This window comes from Sparus aurata, chromosome 16 (assembly GCF_900880675.1).
Source record: "Sparus aurata chromosome 16, fSpaAur1.1, whole genome shotgun sequence".
In the NCBI taxonomy this organism is placed as follows: Eukaryota; Metazoa; Chordata; class Actinopteri; order Spariformes; family Sparidae; genus Sparus; species Sparus aurata.
This window is the reverse complement of record NC_044202.1, coordinates 11288976-11306381: the sequence shown is the minus strand read 5'-3', so window position 1 is coordinate 11306381 and position 17406 is coordinate 11288976. Positions and strand designations below refer to the sequence as shown.

General features: G+C 44.4%; 1 protein-coding gene across 1 annotated transcript in view; it reads left to right on the top strand.

The window, feature by feature from the left end:
• Window positions 1–44: 44 nt before the first annotated feature.
• The window catches only part of dync1h1 (dynein, cytoplasmic 1, heavy chain 1), a 28050-nt gene continuing 10688 nt past the window's right edge, over window positions 45–17406 (top strand). The window contains exons 1-47 of the mRNA XM_030391546.1: window positions 45–425; window positions 1614–1701; window positions 1870–2043; window positions 2181–2436; window positions 2579–2765; window positions 2862–3133; window positions 3260–3487; window positions 3607–4260; window positions 4383–4805; window positions 4962–5141; window positions 5304–5453; window positions 5567–5713; window positions 5916–6056; window positions 6188–6364; window positions 6518–6628; window positions 6723–6842; window positions 6972–7211; window positions 7435–7590; window positions 7754–7867; window positions 7970–8080; window positions 8179–8388; window positions 8514–8660; window positions 8758–8924; window positions 9039–9212; window positions 9321–9675; window positions 9768–9962; window positions 10052–10334; window positions 10437–10537; window positions 10649–10808; window positions 11018–11258; window positions 11349–11532; window positions 11625–11837; window positions 11966–12204; window positions 12316–12472; window positions 12570–12794; window positions 12927–13157; window positions 13274–13414; window positions 13540–13773; window positions 13868–14074; window positions 14235–14356; window positions 14491–14656; window positions 14780–14943; window positions 16121–16250; window positions 16359–16492; window positions 16605–16719; window positions 16810–16971; window positions 17086–17300. Of these exons, the coding sequence (XP_030247406.1) occupies window positions 176–425; window positions 1614–1701; window positions 1870–2043; window positions 2181–2436; window positions 2579–2765; window positions 2862–3133; window positions 3260–3487; window positions 3607–4260; window positions 4383–4805; window positions 4962–5141; window positions 5304–5453; window positions 5567–5713; window positions 5916–6056; window positions 6188–6364; window positions 6518–6628; window positions 6723–6842; window positions 6972–7211; window positions 7435–7590; window positions 7754–7867; window positions 7970–8080; window positions 8179–8388; window positions 8514–8660; window positions 8758–8924; window positions 9039–9212; window positions 9321–9675; window positions 9768–9962; window positions 10052–10334; window positions 10437–10537; window positions 10649–10808; window positions 11018–11258; window positions 11349–11532; window positions 11625–11837; window positions 11966–12204; window positions 12316–12472; window positions 12570–12794; window positions 12927–13157; window positions 13274–13414; window positions 13540–13773; window positions 13868–14074; window positions 14235–14356; window positions 14491–14656; window positions 14780–14943; window positions 16121–16250; window positions 16359–16492; window positions 16605–16719; window positions 16810–16971; window positions 17086–17300 (9251 nt within the window). The 5' untranslated portion in view covers window positions 45–175. The remainder of the gene's footprint in view (window positions 426–1613; window positions 1702–1869; window positions 2044–2180; window positions 2437–2578; window positions 2766–2861; window positions 3134–3259; window positions 3488–3606; window positions 4261–4382; window positions 4806–4961; window positions 5142–5303; window positions 5454–5566; window positions 5714–5915; window positions 6057–6187; window positions 6365–6517; window positions 6629–6722; window positions 6843–6971; window positions 7212–7434; window positions 7591–7753; window positions 7868–7969; window positions 8081–8178; window positions 8389–8513; window positions 8661–8757; window positions 8925–9038; window positions 9213–9320; window positions 9676–9767; window positions 9963–10051; window positions 10335–10436; window positions 10538–10648; window positions 10809–11017; window positions 11259–11348; window positions 11533–11624; window positions 11838–11965; window positions 12205–12315; window positions 12473–12569; window positions 12795–12926; window positions 13158–13273; window positions 13415–13539; window positions 13774–13867; window positions 14075–14234; window positions 14357–14490; window positions 14657–14779; window positions 14944–16120; window positions 16251–16358; window positions 16493–16604; window positions 16720–16809; window positions 16972–17085; window positions 17301–17406) is intronic.

Below are 17406 nucleotides of genomic sequence, written 5' to 3'. Positions count from 1 at the left end.
CAAGTACCACAGTCCATTGCGCGCTGATAAATTTGACGGTACCAATTGCGGCGTTCTGACAGCACCAGTCAGTCTCTGACCAGCTTTGTAGTCACTGCAGTCATCCTGTTAACAGCAGCCTCGTTTCTTTGTTCACTTTCACATCTGGACCGGTCGTCGTTGACCGCTTCAAAGCATGTCTGACGGCGGGGGGACGGAGGAAAACTCCGGCACCATGGAGGTGTCGGCCGTTCAGACGGTCGCTGACACTTCTGTGCTGCAGAAGCACATTAGGAAATTGGTACCGCTGCTCCTGGAAGATGGCGGCGAGGCCCCGGCCTCACTGGAAACCGCCCTGGAGGAGAAGAGCGCCGTGGAGCAGATGAGGAAATTTCTGGCAGACCCCCAGCTTCACACCATCCTTGTCGAGAGAAGTGCACTCAAAGGTACATCCTGGCAAAAGCGACTAGCTAGCTGTTTTTTTTTTTTTCAATAACAATACCTGTTCAGTGTTACTAACGTTACAACATGAACGCAATGTGTCCTCCACCATTCATTCTTCACAAGCGAAATGTATGTAAATCCAATATTAGCCAGCTAAGTTTACAGTGCATGTGAGCTAATAAGCATTATTTGACAGCCGGCTCGATAGCAGTGCTAACCTAGCTTGCTATCACCAGCCATGACAATGGTAGCTGTAAGGCAACTACGCCACACTGGGTGGGGAGGAGGAAAAAAAAAAGCTGACAGCACAATACACTGCAATGAAGCTGCTCAGTGTTGGAGATAATATAAAGGTTTAATACTGATCTAATGAAGACGTATTTTATAAACATTTCGCTAAGGTAGTGTAGGATTTATTGCAAGTCAGCATTACCTTTGCTCTGATTCTTTATAAAGCACATTCAGTTCATACTTGTAGACAACAGACGTGTTGTGTGAAAGAGAATAGAACAAACACACTGTGCTTATAAAAAACAAGCTCTGGATTTAAAAATGACACAAACAACAATATTATATTCATTGAAGAAGAATGAATCCTTTGTAGTCACTTGCAAGTCATGTTATCTTCACCTTCTTGGGGTTTTATCATGTGAACCAGCTTGTGTCAATGAACACATGATCTGCAGTTTTCTCCAGGCAAATTAAGCTTCAGAGCCGCTTGCCTTTCCTAATATTTCATACTGAACATGACCAGCTGCAGTCTGAGCCTGTCGGATTTGGATTCCCAGCCAGAGAGCAACTTCCCCAACCTATTCATGCTTTTGCACTAAGAATACAAACGCTGCAATGCAGTGATTGCAGATGGCTATCTTTTCCTTTAAACCATGACCTCACTTCTGAAGGAGGGTGGGGACATAAATGGATGGAAGTAGATAAGTGTCAGATTGCACTGTCATCCTGCTGTAACGTGGCTTTTTATACTTTTTATTAGCAGCAGAGTCATTTTGTTGGGCTTGAACATTCAGTCCTTACTGCCTCAGGCAAGTCTAAAACAGTAACTTGCGTGGTGAAAAACCTCAGGCTATTGCAAACACGCACCGATTAACACTGGCAGTGTATAGAACATGACTTTATGAGACGTTTGTTTATTTGTTCAGTTAAGACATAGATATTCTATTTTCTTTACACAGAGGACGTTGGAGATGAAGGAGAGGAGGAGAAGGAGTGCATCACTTACAATGTCAGCATTGACATACACTATGGGATCAAGTCCAACAGGTAAATTTGTCTTCCTTTAAGCCATGCAACTATATCTGAAGTGCTTCCCTCTTTTCACAGAACTTGTAATCAAGAAAGCTAATTCCGAATTTAATGCATAGCACTCATCCCTGCAGTGTTATTAATCCTGAACTATGAATTTTTTTCCCTTTTTTTTTTTCGCTGCAGCTTGGCTTTGATCAAGAGGACGGGCGTCATCGATGCAGACAAGCCCATATCAACCCAAGTGCGAGTTCTGACCTTGAGCGAGGATTCTCCCTACGAGACGCTCCACTCTTTCATCAGCAATGCCGTTGCTCCTTTCTTCAAGTCTTACATCCGCGAGTCTGGCAAGGCAGACAGGTAATCCTAAAAAGTGTCTTTATATTTCGTTGAAACTTTTCATCTCATCTTAGCAGCAGGGGCATGAACCTGCATGGAGGAACAATGTAACATTGATGGATAATTCATTTACTCTATAATTTCTCCTAATCCTGCAGAGATGGGGATAAAATGGCGCCTTCAGTGGAGAAAAAGATTGCTGAGCTGGAGATGGGTCTTCTCCACCTGCAGCAGAATATTGAAATTCCTGAGATCAGCCTGCTCATCCACCCCATCATCACCAACATCGCCAAGCAGTTGTATGAGCGTGGGGAGAAGCCTAAGGTCACTGACTTTGGTGACAAAGTGGAGGACCCAACCTTCCTCAACCAGCTGCAATCTGGAGTCAACCGGTGGATCAGGGAGATCCAAAAGGTAAGAAACATTCCCATATGCCTGTAACTTATTATATCAAGCAGAACATCACTGTTTGGTTTGTGATGGGAATATGGAAAAATATTTTTTCTCTCCTAAACTCACAACTAGGTTTATTTGTCCGCTCCTGTACTTTTTTAAGGTGACAAAGCTTGACCGTGACCCAGCATCAGGCACAGCCTTGCAGGAGATCAGTTTCTGGCTGAATCTGGAGAGAGCCCTCAACAGGATCCAGGAGAAGAGAGAGAGCCCTGAGGTTCTGCTCACACTGGACATCCTCAAACACGGCAAACGTTTCCATGCTACTGTCAGCTTTGACACCGACACTGGTGAGTGGCAACCAGTGGAAACAAATTATCTTTGGCTCATTTCACTTCTGTTGCCGCAGTATGATTAATAGTTTGTCCTCTCTGTACTTCTCACAGGTCTGAAACAGGCTGTGGAAACAGTCAATGACTACAATCCTCTGATGAAGGACTTCCCTCTCAATGACCTGCTCTCTGCTTCAGAGCTTGATAAGATCCGCCAGGCCCTGATGGCCATTTTCACTCACTTGAAAAAGATTAGGAACACCAAGTACCCTATCCAGAGAGCACTGCGTTTGGTGGAGGCCATCTCCAGGGACTTGAGCTCCCAGCTCCTCAAGGTGTTGGGCACCAGGAAGCTCATGCATGTTGCCTACGAGGAATTTGAAAAGGTTGGTGTGGTTGGGTCTCAAGCTGAAACTAAAGCCTATTGCATTTCCCCCCAGAAGTACACTCTTACTTAATTACTCAAAATTTTAGATGTCTTCTTAAATGACAATTTAAATGTCCCTGTGCAGGTGATGGTGGCATGCTTTGAGGTGTTCCAGACCTGGGAGGATGAGTATGAGAAACTGCAGGTGCTTCTGAGGGACATTGTGAAGAGAAAGAGAGAGGAGAATCTGAAGATGGTGTGGCGTTTGAGCCCTGCCCACAGGAAGCTCCAGTCACGTCTGGATCACATGAGGCGTTTCAGAAGGCAGCACGAGCAGCTGAGGGCTGTGATTGTCCGTGTGCTGAGGCCTCAGGTAAATCACCATCAGTTTTTCCACTTTATTTATTTCATGGTCATTTTAGTGTTGTTAATTAAGACCTGGCTCTATCCACACTTGACTGAGAAATGATTCTTCTACTTTTTTATCTCCAGGTGTCTGCTGTGCCACAACATGCCCCTGGAGAGACAGTTGAGCCTCAGGACATGAAGGTAGCTGGAGTTCTCTTTGATGCTGCTGATGCCAATGCTATCGAGGAGGTCAACCTGGCATATGAGAATGTCAAAGAGGTCGATGGCCTTGATGTGTCTAAGGAGGGCATGGAAGCCTGGGAAGCTGCCATGAAGCGTTATGATGAACGTATAGACCGTGTAGAGACCCGTATCACCGCCCGCCTGCGTGATCAGCTGGGAACAGCCAAGAATGCCAACGAAATGTTCCGCATCTTCTCTCGCTTCAATGCTCTCTTTGTGCGACCCCACATCCGTGGTGCCATCCGGGAGTACCAGACACAGCTCATCCAGCGTGTGAAAGATGACATTGAGTCACTGCATGACAAGTTTAAAGTGCAGTATCCTCAGAGCCAGGCCTGTAAGATGAGCCATGTCCGAGACCTGCCGCCTGTGTCCGGCTCCATCATCTGGGCCAAGCAGATCGATCGTCAGCTGACTGCATATATGAAGAGAGTGGAGGATGTCCTGGGAAAAGGCTGGGAGAACCATGTGGAGGGGCTCAAGCTGAAACAGGATGGAGACAGCTTCAGGGCTAAACTGAACACCCAAGAGATATTTGATGACTGGGCTCGTAAGGTATGTAATCAAATGTTATATATTTGGCAATAAGATGTTTAAGTTTAAGTTATTTTAAGTTCTATTTTTTTGGCAGTTTTTCTGTATTTAAATATGTGTTCTTCCTTTCTTTTGTAATTCAGGTGCAGCAGCGTAACCTTGGTGTGTCTGGCCGCATCTTCACCATCGAGAATACCCGTGCCCGCGGACGTACTGGAAACATGCTTAAGCTTAAAGTCAACTTCCTCCCAGAGATCATCACCTTGTCCAAAGAGGTCCGCAACCTTAAATGGCTGAGCTTCCGTGTTCCTTTGGCTATCGTCAACAAAGCCCACCAGGCTAACCAGCTCTATCCATTTGCCATCTCTTTGATCGAGAGTGTGCGCACCTATGAGCGCACTTGTGAGAAGGTGGAGGAGAGGTCCTCCATCTCCTTGCTGGTGGCTGGGCTGAAGAAGGAGGTTCAGGTTCTCATTACTGAAGGCATCACTCTGGTCTGGGAATCCTACAAGCTGGATCCCTATGTCCAGAGGCTGGCTGAGACTGTATTCAACTTCCAGGAGAAGGTCAGTGTGAAGGACCTATTGTTGTAAAATTGTAATATACATCCTGCAGAAGTAAAGACTCTCCTCAGTGTCATTTTAGAATGAAACGAGTGCTTTTGTTTAAATACTCCAAACATTAGTTCTAAGCTTTTTTTCTGCTCTGTGTTTTGTCTCCAGGTGGATGACCTCTTGCTGATTGAGGAGAAGATTGATCTTGAGGTTCGCTCTCTGGATACATGCATGTTTGATCACAAGACCTTCACTGACATCCTAAGCAGAGTCCAGAAAGCTGTGGATGACCTCAATCTCCACTCCTACTCCAACTTGCCCATCTGGGTCAACAAGCTTGACATTGAGGTTGGCACCACAAAACAACAGAATTATTTGTCATTTCATTAGATTGTGATTTATTTGAGCTTGAAAGGTTTAAATGATCAAAACATTTCCATTCTTTCTTTTTACACATGGTGGGCATGAATGGTTTTCAAACTGGATGTTTTTTTCGTTTTGTTTTCATAGATTGAGCGTATTCTGGGAGTGCGTCTGCAGGCTGGCCTTAAGGCCTGGACCCAGGTGCTCCGTGGCCAGATAGAGGACAAAGCTGATGTTGACATGGACACTGAGGCTCCACAAGTGAGCCACAAACCTGGAGGGGAACCCAAGATCAAGGTAGCCGTTGTGTCTTTAGTGACTCTGTTGTTTCGTTTTATTCATACATTACTTGCGAAACCTTGGATTCGTTGACACAGCTGATTGATTATTATAATTTTTTCTTTTATCAGAATGTTGTCCATGAGCTGAGGATTACTAACCAGGTGATCTACCTGAACCCACCGATTGAAGACTGTCGCTACAAGCTCTACCAGGAGATGTTTGCCTGGAAGATGGTCATCCTTTCCCTTCCTAGGATCCAGAGCCAGAGATACCAGGTAGAGATTTCTGAATGGTTTTGATGATAAGGCTGTGATTCCCACTGCAGAAGGCACTGATAAGAAGGCCTGCATGTTTGTGATATGCAAAAAAAGCACAAAATACTTGGAACAATTTATCTTTTAACACAAAATACGTTGTATGAATGCATTCTGTTATACTTTTGCTTTAATCAAAGCTAACCTGTTCGTTCCTTACCAGGTGGGAGTTCACTATGAGCTGTCAGAGGAGGAGAAGTTCTACAGAAATGCCCTGACTAGGATGCCAGATGGCCCCGCAGCTTTAGAGGAGGCCTACAATGCAGTAGAAGACATTGTCAATGAGGTGGAACAGTATGTCAAGGTAAGAGTCATCTTGTTTTATAACAATGCAAAAAAGTGTAATAACTTTTATTTCTAATCATAGACATGTATATCATACACTATCCAGCAAATTGTTTTTTGAGGATTCATCCCTTTGTTGCCCCTGTCCAGGTGTGGCTGCAGTACCAGTGCTTGTGGGACATGCAAGCTGAGAACATCTACAACCGCCTGGGTGAAGATCTCACCAAGTGGCAGGCTCTGCTGGTCCAGATCCGCAAAGCACGTGGAACCTTTGACAATGCAGAGACACGGAAAGAGTTTGGACCTGTGGTCATCGACTATGGCAAGGTAATAATGACCTACAGTTCGAGGTCCTATATAAGAACAGCAATTCTCAAACGACCATCTGTAAGACTGTATTACATGAAGAGGTTGTTTTGTAATACTTTAAACTTTTATTTTTAGGCAAACATTAATGTTTGTATTTGTCCCTGAACACAGGTCCAGTCCAAGGTGAACTTGAAGTATGACTCCTGGCACAAAGAAGTGCTGAGCAAGTTTGGTCAGATGCTCGGCCAGAACATGCAGGACTTCCATGCCCAGATTTCCAAGGTAATACATATCTGAGAATACAGTGATCAGAAGATTTTCCACAAACTAAATTTTTTTTTTCTTATCACGTTTTTTTTGTATTTTTCCTCAATAGTCTCGTCAAGAACTGGAGCAACATTCTGTGGACACAGCCAGCACATCAGATGCCGTCAACTTCATTACATATGTGCAGACCCTGAAACGCAAGATCAAACAGTTTGAGAAAAATGTGGATGTAAGTGTTCAAATATGTACTTTAAAACGTTCAATGTCCTATCATTCCTTCATTATTTTGTATCACTGCAGGATTTAAGAAAAACCTTTGCTCTAATTCTAATCGGCTTCTTCTTCCTTTTAACCCTAGTTGTTCCGTAATGGACAGCGTTTGCTGGAGAAGCAGAGATTCCAGTTCCCTCCATCTTGGCTCTACATTGACAACATTGAAGGTGAATGGGGTGCCTTTAGTGACATAATGAAGCGCAAGGACACTGCTATCCAGCAGCAGGTGGCCAACCTGCAGATGAAGATCGTCCAGGAGGACAAAGCTGTGGAAAACCGCACCACTGACTTGCTCAATGATTGGGAGAAGACCAAACCAGTCGCTGTAAGAGAAATCAAATCATCCAATTAGATTTAACCTCCTAGTATACTTTCTGTGAACTTGTAACTGATGACTACTGATAAGAATGATTATAAGAATGACAGAGGTTGAAGCAATTGCTTTTGTGATGGAAATAATTGGTAAAAAAAAAAAAGAGAGAGAGAGACATGTTTGATATAAAAGATTTAGGCTTCTTTGATGTCTAATTTCTATTCTGTTTCACCAGGGTAACCTGCGTCCAGAGGAAGCTCTTCAGTCTCTCACCATCTATGAGGGCAACTTTGGCCGTCTGAAAGATGAAAGGGAGAAGTGTGCCCGAGCCAAAGAAGCCCTTGAGCTCACTGACACTGGTCTGCTCAGCGGCAGTGAAGAGAGGGTGCAGGTAATGCCAGCAGTTATATTTAACCCATAATGCAAAGAGTTACAGCTCTTATCTGTAGTTATATAGATGTTTCATAACCTGTACTGATGCCTAAGAAAACAAAGGCATCTTTTGATTTTTTTCCCCTTCTTCTTTTTTTTTTTTTTTTTACTTTTTGGTCTAGGTTGCACTAGAGGAGCTGCATGACCTGAAGGAGGTTTGGTCTGAGCTGTCAAAGATCTGGGAGCAGATCGACCAGATGAAAGAGCAGCCATGGGTGTCTGTACAGCCTCGCAAGGTAACCGATCGACAATAATCTTGCAGATCATAATTGAACCTCAAGTTATTTGTCAAATTCTTGGTATATAACTATTTTTGTGTTGGTGTTTTATGCTTGTAGCTTCGTCAGAGTCTGGATGCTCTTCTGAACCAGCTGAAGAACTTCCAAGCAAGACTGAGACAGTATGCCTCCTACGAGTATGTCCAGAGGCTGCTTAAAGGATACCTCAAGGTCAGGCAGCTAGTTTTTCCTACTAAGAACAAGTCTTTGATCACAAGAAAACTCAAAATGGATTATTTAATTCCTGTCCTCTTCCTTTCTCTGACCAGGTTAACATGTTGGTGATTGAGCTGAAATCAGAGGCTCTGAAGGAACGTCACTGGAAGCAGCTGATGAAGCGTTTGCATGTGAACTGGGTCCCATCAGAGCTGACCCTGGGACAGATCTGGGATGTGGATCTGCAGAAGAATGAGATGGTTGTGAAGGACGTTCTCCTGGTAGCCCAGGGAGAGATGGCTTTGGAGGAGTTCCTCAAACAGGTGAGAGAAAGACCCTCAAGATATTTTGCAGTGTTATTTTCTTATTTACTTTCAGTCCAGATTTAAAAAAAAATATGCTCTGGTTTATAATCCTTTTTGATAATAATTCTGTTATCGATTCTCAGATCCGAGAGGTGTGGAACTCGTACGAGCTGGACCTGGTGAACTATCAGAACAAGTGTCGTCTGATTAGAGGCTGGGATGACCTCTTCAACAAGGTCAAAGAACATATTAACAGCGTGTCTGCCATGAAGTTGTCTCCATACTACAAGGTAAGCTGAAAAACATGTCATGTTCTTTAAGATTTTAAAAGTATTTAAATTGTCAGAACTGCTTCAACACTATGATTATCTCCTTTCTTTCTCCCAGGTGTTTGAGGAAGATGCTCTGAGCTGGGAGGACAAGCTGAATCGCATCATGGCTCTGTTTGACATTTGGATTGATGTCCAGCGTCGCTGGGTCTATCTTGAAGGTATCTTTACCGGCAGTGCTGACATCAAACATCTGCTGCCTGTAGAAACTCAGAGATTCCAGAGGTAAATAAAGCCTAATTTTTACACTTTTTATTTTTACAAACCAGAACATTTTTTAACTGTAGTAATATTTTATACTGGAACTCACTTTATTTTGCCTCTCTTTTTATTCCACAGTATCAGCACGGAGTTCTTGGCACTGATGAAGAAGGTGTCAAAGTCTCCCTTAGTGATGGATGTGCTGAACATACAGGGAGTGCAGAGGTCTCTGGAGCGACTGGCTGACCTTCTGGGAAAAATCCAGAAAGCCCTTGGAGAATACCTGGAGAGAGAAAGATCCTCATTCCCGAGGTAAGAAGATATAAATCACAAAGCAAGAAAAAAAATCTGTGTCGCACACTGTCACACATTCATTTACTAACTATCCTTTAATGATCCATCACTCTCTTTGTTTTCCAGGTTCTACTTCGTGGGAGACGAGGACTTACTGGAAATCATCGGCAACAGCAAAAATGTGGCCAAACTGCAGAAGCACTTCAAAAAGATGTTTGCTGGTGTTTCTAGCATCCTGCTCAATGACGACAACACTGTGGTGCTTGGAATCTCCTCCCGCGAGGGTGAAGAGATTCTCTACAAGACACCAGTCTCCATCACCGAACACCCCAAGATCAACGAGTGGCTGACACTGGTGGAGAAGGAGATGAGGGTGACACTGGCCAAACTGCTAGCTGAGTCTGTCACAGAGGTCACATCCTTCAACAAGGGTACAGCTATTGACCTGAGTCAGTACATCAACTGGATTGATCGTTACCAGGTTGGTATTGAGAGCATAGTTATTTAGCATACTTGGAAATTGGATCATGTGTTTTATTTTTGTAATTTTTACTCTGTTTCCTCTCCTCACAGGCCCAGCTGGTGGTCCTGTCCACTCAGATTGCCTGGTCTGAGAACATCGAGTCTGCCTTGACCACCATCTCTGGCGGTGGGGACATGAGTCCCATGCAGGTAGTGCTGACAAACGTGGAGGCCACCCTCAACGTGTTGGCTGATACCGTGCTGATGGAGCAGCCTCCACTCCGTAGGAGGAAACTGGAGCACCTGGTTAGAGGGATTCTTTTTATCCAGTCATTCTTACAAAATATTTTCCAATGCGAAAATGTGTCTTTAATCCCTGTTCTGTGCTGTCGTAGATCACTGAGCTGGTGCACCAGCGTGACGTGACCAGGACTCTGATGAAGAACAAGATCGACAACCCCAAGTCCTTCGAGTGGCTCAGCCAGATGCGCTTCTATTTTGACCCCAAGCAGACAGATGTCTTGCAGCAGCTTTCCATTCAGATGGCCAATGCTAAGTTCAACTATGGCTTCGAGTACTTGGGTGTTCAGGACAAGCTTGTCCAGACCCCACTGACAGACCGATGCTATCTCACCATGACCCAGGCTCTGGAGGCCCGCCTTGGAGGGTCACCATTTGGTATGAAAGCTTTTTGTACACACACAAGAAATTGATTTTTTTTTTTTTTTTTTTTTTTTTTTTTTTTAATGTAATCCAATCTTTCTTTTATCATTCATATAGGTCCCGCTGGAACAGGGAAGACTGAGTCAGTGAAAGCTCTTGGCCACCAGCTGGGTCGCTTTGTCCTGGTCTTCAACTGTGACGAGACATTTGATTTCCAGGTACACAACTACCTTCAGACTCTTTGTTCTTGTCCTTATCATTTGCTTTTTTAAAGAGTGTTTCTATTTCTCATACTCGTCATTTAAATTAATAAATCTCTTTTCTTTTAGGCCATGGGTCGTATCTTTGTGGGTCTGTGCCAGGTGGGAGCATGGGGCTGCTTCGACGAGTTCAACCGTCTGGAAGAGAGAATGCTCTCTGCTGTTTCCCAGCAGGTGCAGTACATCCAGGTTGCCTTGAGGGAGCACAGCAACCCCAACAGAGACAGGAGTAAGTATAATACAAATGGTAAATGTCATAATTTGTAGAGAGAATGTCCTTTTTTATAAGAATATTCAGATTCAATTCAGTATCTTTGAACACCAGCTGCCTTTTAAAAGGGGGTTCCAAGGCGATTCTCTCTTTAGAGAACACAAATTGTACAAAATGTTTCCATGAAAACTACATTGTGAGTAACTATATATCTGTCATCTCCTCAGGTGTGCCAGTTACCACAGAGCTCCTGAACAAGCAGGTGAAGGTCAGTCCAGACATGGCCATCTTCATCACCATGAATCCTGGCTACGCTGGCCGCTCTAACCTACCTGACAATCTGAAGAAGCTGTTCCGTAGTTTGGCCATGACTAAGCCCGACCGCCAGCTCATTGCTCAGGTCATGCTGTACTCTCAAGGTTTCCGCACAGCCGAGATCCTGGCCAAGAAGATCGTGCCCTTCTTCAAGTATGTACTGTTTAAGAAAAATGCTTCTGGCTTTGAGAGAATTTTGATGGGTCCTTTCTTCACTGAATTTATCCCTTGCCTCCATTTCAGGCTGTGTGATGAGCAGCTGTCATCACAGAGTCACTACGATTTCGGCCTCCGAGCTCTCAAGAGTGTGCTGATCAGTGCTGGTAATGTCAAGCGTGAGCGCATCCAGAGGATCAAAAAGGAGAAGCTGGAGCGTGGAGAGGTCGTTGATGAGAATGAAATTGCTGAGAACCTTCCCGAACAGGAGGTATGCAATTTTTAGATGTTTTTGAAATTCAGCAAAAAATTTGAGGTGCTTTCTTTCAGTTATTTAACGCAGTCTGTACCTTGTTTCTGTAGATCCTGATCCAGAGTGTGTGCGAGACCATGGTTCCCAAGCTGGTGGCAGAGGACATCCCTCTGCTGTTCAGCCTGCTGTCAGACGTCTTCCCTGGAGTCCAGTATCTACGTGGAGAGATGACTGCTCTGAGGGAGGAGTTGAAGAAAGTCTGCGCAGAGATGTACCTCACCTACGGAGACGGTGACGATGTGGGCAGCATGTGGGTGGAGAAGGTATATAGTTAAATTCTGTCAACGTATATCTTATTATGTGTGACCAGAAATGGTGAGTTGTACAGCTCTGCCTGCACTGTGAATAGTTGCTCTACTTTCCTGAAACTTTGCCATTCATCCCATTCCAGGTGCTCCAGCTGTACCAGATCACACAGATCAACCACGGTCTGATGATGGTGGGACCCTCAGGAAGCGGGAAGTCCATGGCATGGAGGGTGCTGCTCAAGGCCCTGGAGAGGCTGGAGGGTGTTGAGGGTGTAGCCCATATCATCGATCCCAAGGCCATCAGCAAGGACCACCTGTATGGAACCCTGGACCCTAACACACGTGAATGGACTGATGGGTTGTTCACGCACATCCTCAGGAAGTGAGTTCTCTAACACATTTTATGCTTAGGTCAGCTCAATCATCTTTTTCTCTTTCAGCAGGACTTTTTGAAAAAGAACTGGTTTAAAATATTTTTTCCTCTTTTTTTCAGGATCATTGACAATGTTCGAGGAGAATTGCAGAAACGTCAGTGGATCATCTTCGATGGTGATGTTGACCCTGAGTGGGTTGAAAATCTGAACTCAGTCCTGGATGACAACAAGTTGCTCACCCTGCCCAATGGAGAGCGTCTCAGCTTGCCGCCAAATGTAAGTGCATGGCACTTGGAATACAAATGTCTGTTTTTATCTTATTATTAGACTATAATGTTCTATGGATTGACCTGAAATGACTCTCTCTCTGTAGGTGCGTGTAATGTTTGAAGTACAGGATCTGAAGTACGCCACCCTGGCCACTGTCTCTCGTTGTGGTATGGTCTGGTTCAGTGAGGACGTCCTCAGCACGGACATGATCTTCAACAACTTCTTGGCTCGCATACGCAGCATCCCATTAGACGAGGGAGAGGATGAAGCTCAGCGCCAGAGGAAGGGCACAGATGACGAGGAAGAGACTGCATCACCAATGCTGCAGGTAAATAAAGCGAATAAAATACACAATTACAAAAAACAAGACCTCTTAAAATACCTTTATTGAAAAAATTGCTGCACATTTTTCTTGTTTATATTGATTTAACTAATATCCTTTTTCCTTCCTTTACATTAGATCCAGCGTGATGCTGCAGCTGTCCTGCAGCCTTACTTCACCTCTACAGGCCTGGTGATCAAGGCCTTGGAGCATGCTTCCAAGATGGAGCACATCATGGACTTTACCCGCCTGCGCTGCTTGGGTTCCCTGTTCTCAATGTTGCACCAGGCCTGCCGTAATGTGGCACTCTACAATAACAACCACCCTGACTTCCCTATGCCCATTGATCAGCTGGAGAAATACATGCAGGTAATGTTCTGCTTTCTATTATGATTTTATTGTTATTCAAACTTGTAACTTAATCACTGCAAAACATACGTGCATTTTCTTAAAACTGATCAATTTGTGGCTTTATCTCTCTACAGAAATATCTGATCTACGCTGTGCTGTGGTCCTTCTCTGGTGATGGGCGGCTGAAGATAAGAGGCGAGCTGGGAGAGTACATCCGTCGCATCACCACTGTGCCCCTCCCTGCTGCACCCAATGTCCCTATCATCGACTATGAGGTAAAGCCTCTTAGTGATAAACAGTTATTTAACATTCTCTTGAGTAAATTAAAAAAAAATAAAAAATGGCTAACAAAAACTACTGCAGTCAAGTGATCATTGTGCCGTTTCCTTTGAATTTGCAGGTGTGCATCACGGGTGAGTGGCAGTCCTGGCAGGGCAAGGTGCCCCAGATTGAAGTAGAGACCCACAAGGTAGCATCCCCTGATGTTGTGGTTCCCACCCTGGACACTGTTCGCCACGAGGCTTTGCTTTACACATGGCTGGCAGAGCACAAGCCACTGGTGCTTTGTGGACCTCCTGGCTCTGGAAAGACCATGACTCTATTCAGTGCCCTCAGAGCGTTGCCTGATATGGAGGTGAGAGGCTGGATGAAAGTATAAATAAAAGGGGATAAAATGTAGTAAATTTTGACATTGTCAACATTTCCACATACTCTTTCCACGCTACCAGGTTGTGGGTCTGAACTTCTCCAGTGCCACTACCCCAGAGCTGCTGTTGAAGACCTTTGATCATTACTGCGAGTACCGCCGTACCCCCAACGGTGTGGTCCTTGCCCCCGTCCAGCTGGGCAAGTGGCTGGTGTTGTTCTGTGATGAGATCAATCTGCCAGACATGGACAAGTACTGCACACAGAGAGTCATCTCTTTCATCAGACAGGTATGATTTATTGTTTACAACCCAACATTGTTATTGTCACCTGTTGTCTCTGTAGCAACACGTTGGCTATTTTATAGGACTGTCATGGCAGCATAAAATTTGGTATCCCTCGTTTTATGTTAAATTCAATTTAACAATAGATATTGTGTTTTCTTTGCAGATGGTTGAACATGGAGGTTTCTACCGCACCTCAGACCAGACTTGGGTCAAACTGGAGAGGATCCAGTTTGTTGGAGCCTGTAATCCCCCCACTGACCCCGGCAGAAAGCCTCTTACACACAGGTACAGTTCAGACTTTATATCTGCTTAAAACAATAATATCATTAATAAAAAAAAAAAAAAAATTGGAAACATTTGATTGAAAATGATAGCTACATTGCATATGAAGTGACCATTTGGTGGTGTGCTGTTTCTAGGTTCCTGCGTCATGTTCCTGTGGTCTATGTGGACTATCCAGGACCAGCCTCTCTAACCCAGATTTATGGAACGTTCAACCGTGCCATGCTGCGCCTCATCCCATCTCTGCGTACCTATGCAGAGCCTCTTACCGCTGCTATGGTTGAGTTCTATACCATGTCTCAGGTACGGTGATTACTAGGATCTGTACATGTGTCACAGAAAACTTGTTAGTTTTTTTTGTACTAAATTGTTTGTACTATTACTAGTTTGTCTACATATCTAATTTCAGTCTCTTTTTCCATTTAGGAGCGGTTCACCCAGGACACCCAACCTCACTACATCTACTCTCCCAGAGAGATGACCCGCTGGGTGAGGGGCATCTTCGAGGCCCTGCGACCACTTGAGACTCTGCCTGTGGAGGGTCTCATCCGCATTTGGGCCCATGAAGCCCTCCGTCTCTTCCAGGACAGGTGAGGCTGAGCTTTAACACTCCAAGAGGAGACTGTTTTTATTATCCCTGGTTAGGGCTGCACAAAAAATCGTTAAAAAATCGCGATCTCGATTCACACATACACGTGATCTCATTTCTACACACAGCGATTCTGAAGCATTTTATATCTCGAGCCGAATCACAAACAAATGCTCCTATTTTCCTCCCGGATTTTTTGAAGCGCCCCCAAACGCAGCACGGCCGCTTCCTCCTCCCTCAACCTGTGGTAAAGCGTCTTTACAACACGTGATTCAGTGGCGGAAGCCCACCTGCAGTTGAGTGTTTGGAAGGAATGTGAGAAGCCGTTTTTAGACACGGCAGCAAGCCGCCAATCTGCCCGTCCTATTGACGGCTAGGTCCGCGGTTTTAGACAGAGGGCGGCAAATTGGGGGTCTGTTTTGGTCCGCCGATTTGCTGCCTCGGACGGTACACTTATTTCCGCCTCGACTGCTAGCTTGTTGTTGTAGCGACAAGCTAGGAACGGTCGCTACTTTCAAATTAAAAGCCCCCCGCTAAAAACCCAGTTCTAAACTCCAATGGGGTGCAATGTAAAGCTCTTATTTTGAAGACAAATTTGTTGTCAACTGTTTGCAGCCCAACTTCGGGCTTCACGTCACGTCACCTCTGAGGCGGCTTTTGGAAAAGGAAGAATATTATGCCTCCGTTTTAGAAAGCCGATCACAGCAGCTATCACATATCACCTAGCCAAAGCTACGGCCCCAATAAACACTGTACAACATGAGGTATTAGAGGATGCCCTCTCATCTTGGAGACTAATTTTTTTTTTACTTTTGTAAAAATCATTTATCATCCAATGATAGAACTAACAAAACAAAAAAAACATTGCTTTTTCATACTACAATGGTTTTTTTTTTTGTTTTGTTCAAGTTCATCAGTGCAATAAACATTTTGTGAAAAAAATCGTGCCAGAGAATCGTGATCTCAATTCTAAGCAAAAAAATCGTGATTCACATTTTTTCCAGAATCGTGCAGCCCTATCCCTGGTATTGTTTTAAGGGACTCATGTGGTTACAACAAATCGGTTAGACATGAAAGTGTTCATGAGTCTTGTTATAGTAAAGTGGGTAATAAATGCAGTTAAAAGAGTAGAATGGCCATTTTGATGATGAGGTTGTTTGTCTTCAACCTTTTTCCAGGCTGGTTGGTGATGAAGAGAGAAGGTGGACAGATGAAAACATCGACATGGTCGCTCTCAAACACTTCCCCAACATTGATAAGGACAAGGCCCTCAACAGGCCTATTCTTTACAGCAACTGGCTCTCCAAGGTAAACGACAAATAGCCTGACCATGATGAGAAATTCTTGCTTTGCTAATTATGTTAGCACTTCAGCATTTTTTATTTCCATTTTCACTGAGTTTCTTTGTGAATGCAGGACTACATCCCAGTGGAACAGGAGGAGCTGAGGGACTATGTGAAGGCCCGTCTAAAGGTGTTCTATGAGGAGGAGCTGGATGTTCCACTGGTGCTCTTTAATGAAGTGCTGGACCATGTCCTAAGAATTGACCGGTGAGTAACCACTTCTCCAGCTCCTGATTAACTTCTCTTTGCTTTTCGTCTAGTTTAAGGTCTGAAATAATTGTTTTGGAGTAAAATTTTTAAATGGTATATCCTCCTCCAGAATCTTCCGTCAACCTCAGGGCCATCTCCTGTTAATTGGTGTGAGCGGAGCAGGAAAGACAACTCTGTCCCGCTTTGTAGCATGGATGAACGGACTTAGTGTGTACCAGATCAAGGTTGGTTCAACATGTGAAGATATTTTTGGTCATATTACTACATTTGTTGCTGTGTTTATTCATTTTTGTATGTGTGTGTGTACGTTTCAGGTACACAGGAAGTACACTGGAGAGGACTTTGATGAGGACCTGCGTACAGTGCTACGTCGCTCAGGATGCAAGAATGAGAAGATTGCCTTCATCATGGATGAATCCAACGTGTTGGATTCTGGTTTCCTTGAGAGAATGAACACACTGCTGGCCAACGGAGAGGTAACTGCCATCTCGATCTTCAGCTCATTGAGAACAAGATGATATTGCTGCCTTTTTGTTTTCTGAGGCATGTATATTTGGGTTCTGCTTCCTGATGTTGATTCTTCTTTGTAGGTTCCTGGCCTGTTTGAAGGAGATGAGTATGCCACCCTGATGACTCAATGTAAAGAGGGAGCCCAGAAAGAGGGCCTGATGCTCGACACACATGAGGAGCTGTACAAGTGGTTCACCAGCCAAGTTATCAGGAACCTTCATGTTGTTTTCACCATGAACCCATCATCAGAGGGCCTGAAGGACAGGGCTGCCACATCTCCTGCCCTCTTCAACAGGTACAGATACACATACAGATGGTGGACATTAACTGAGACTAGATACTACAACTTTAAAATTACAAGATGGTGTTTCTGGGTTAACTGAAAACCTTTTTTTTGTATT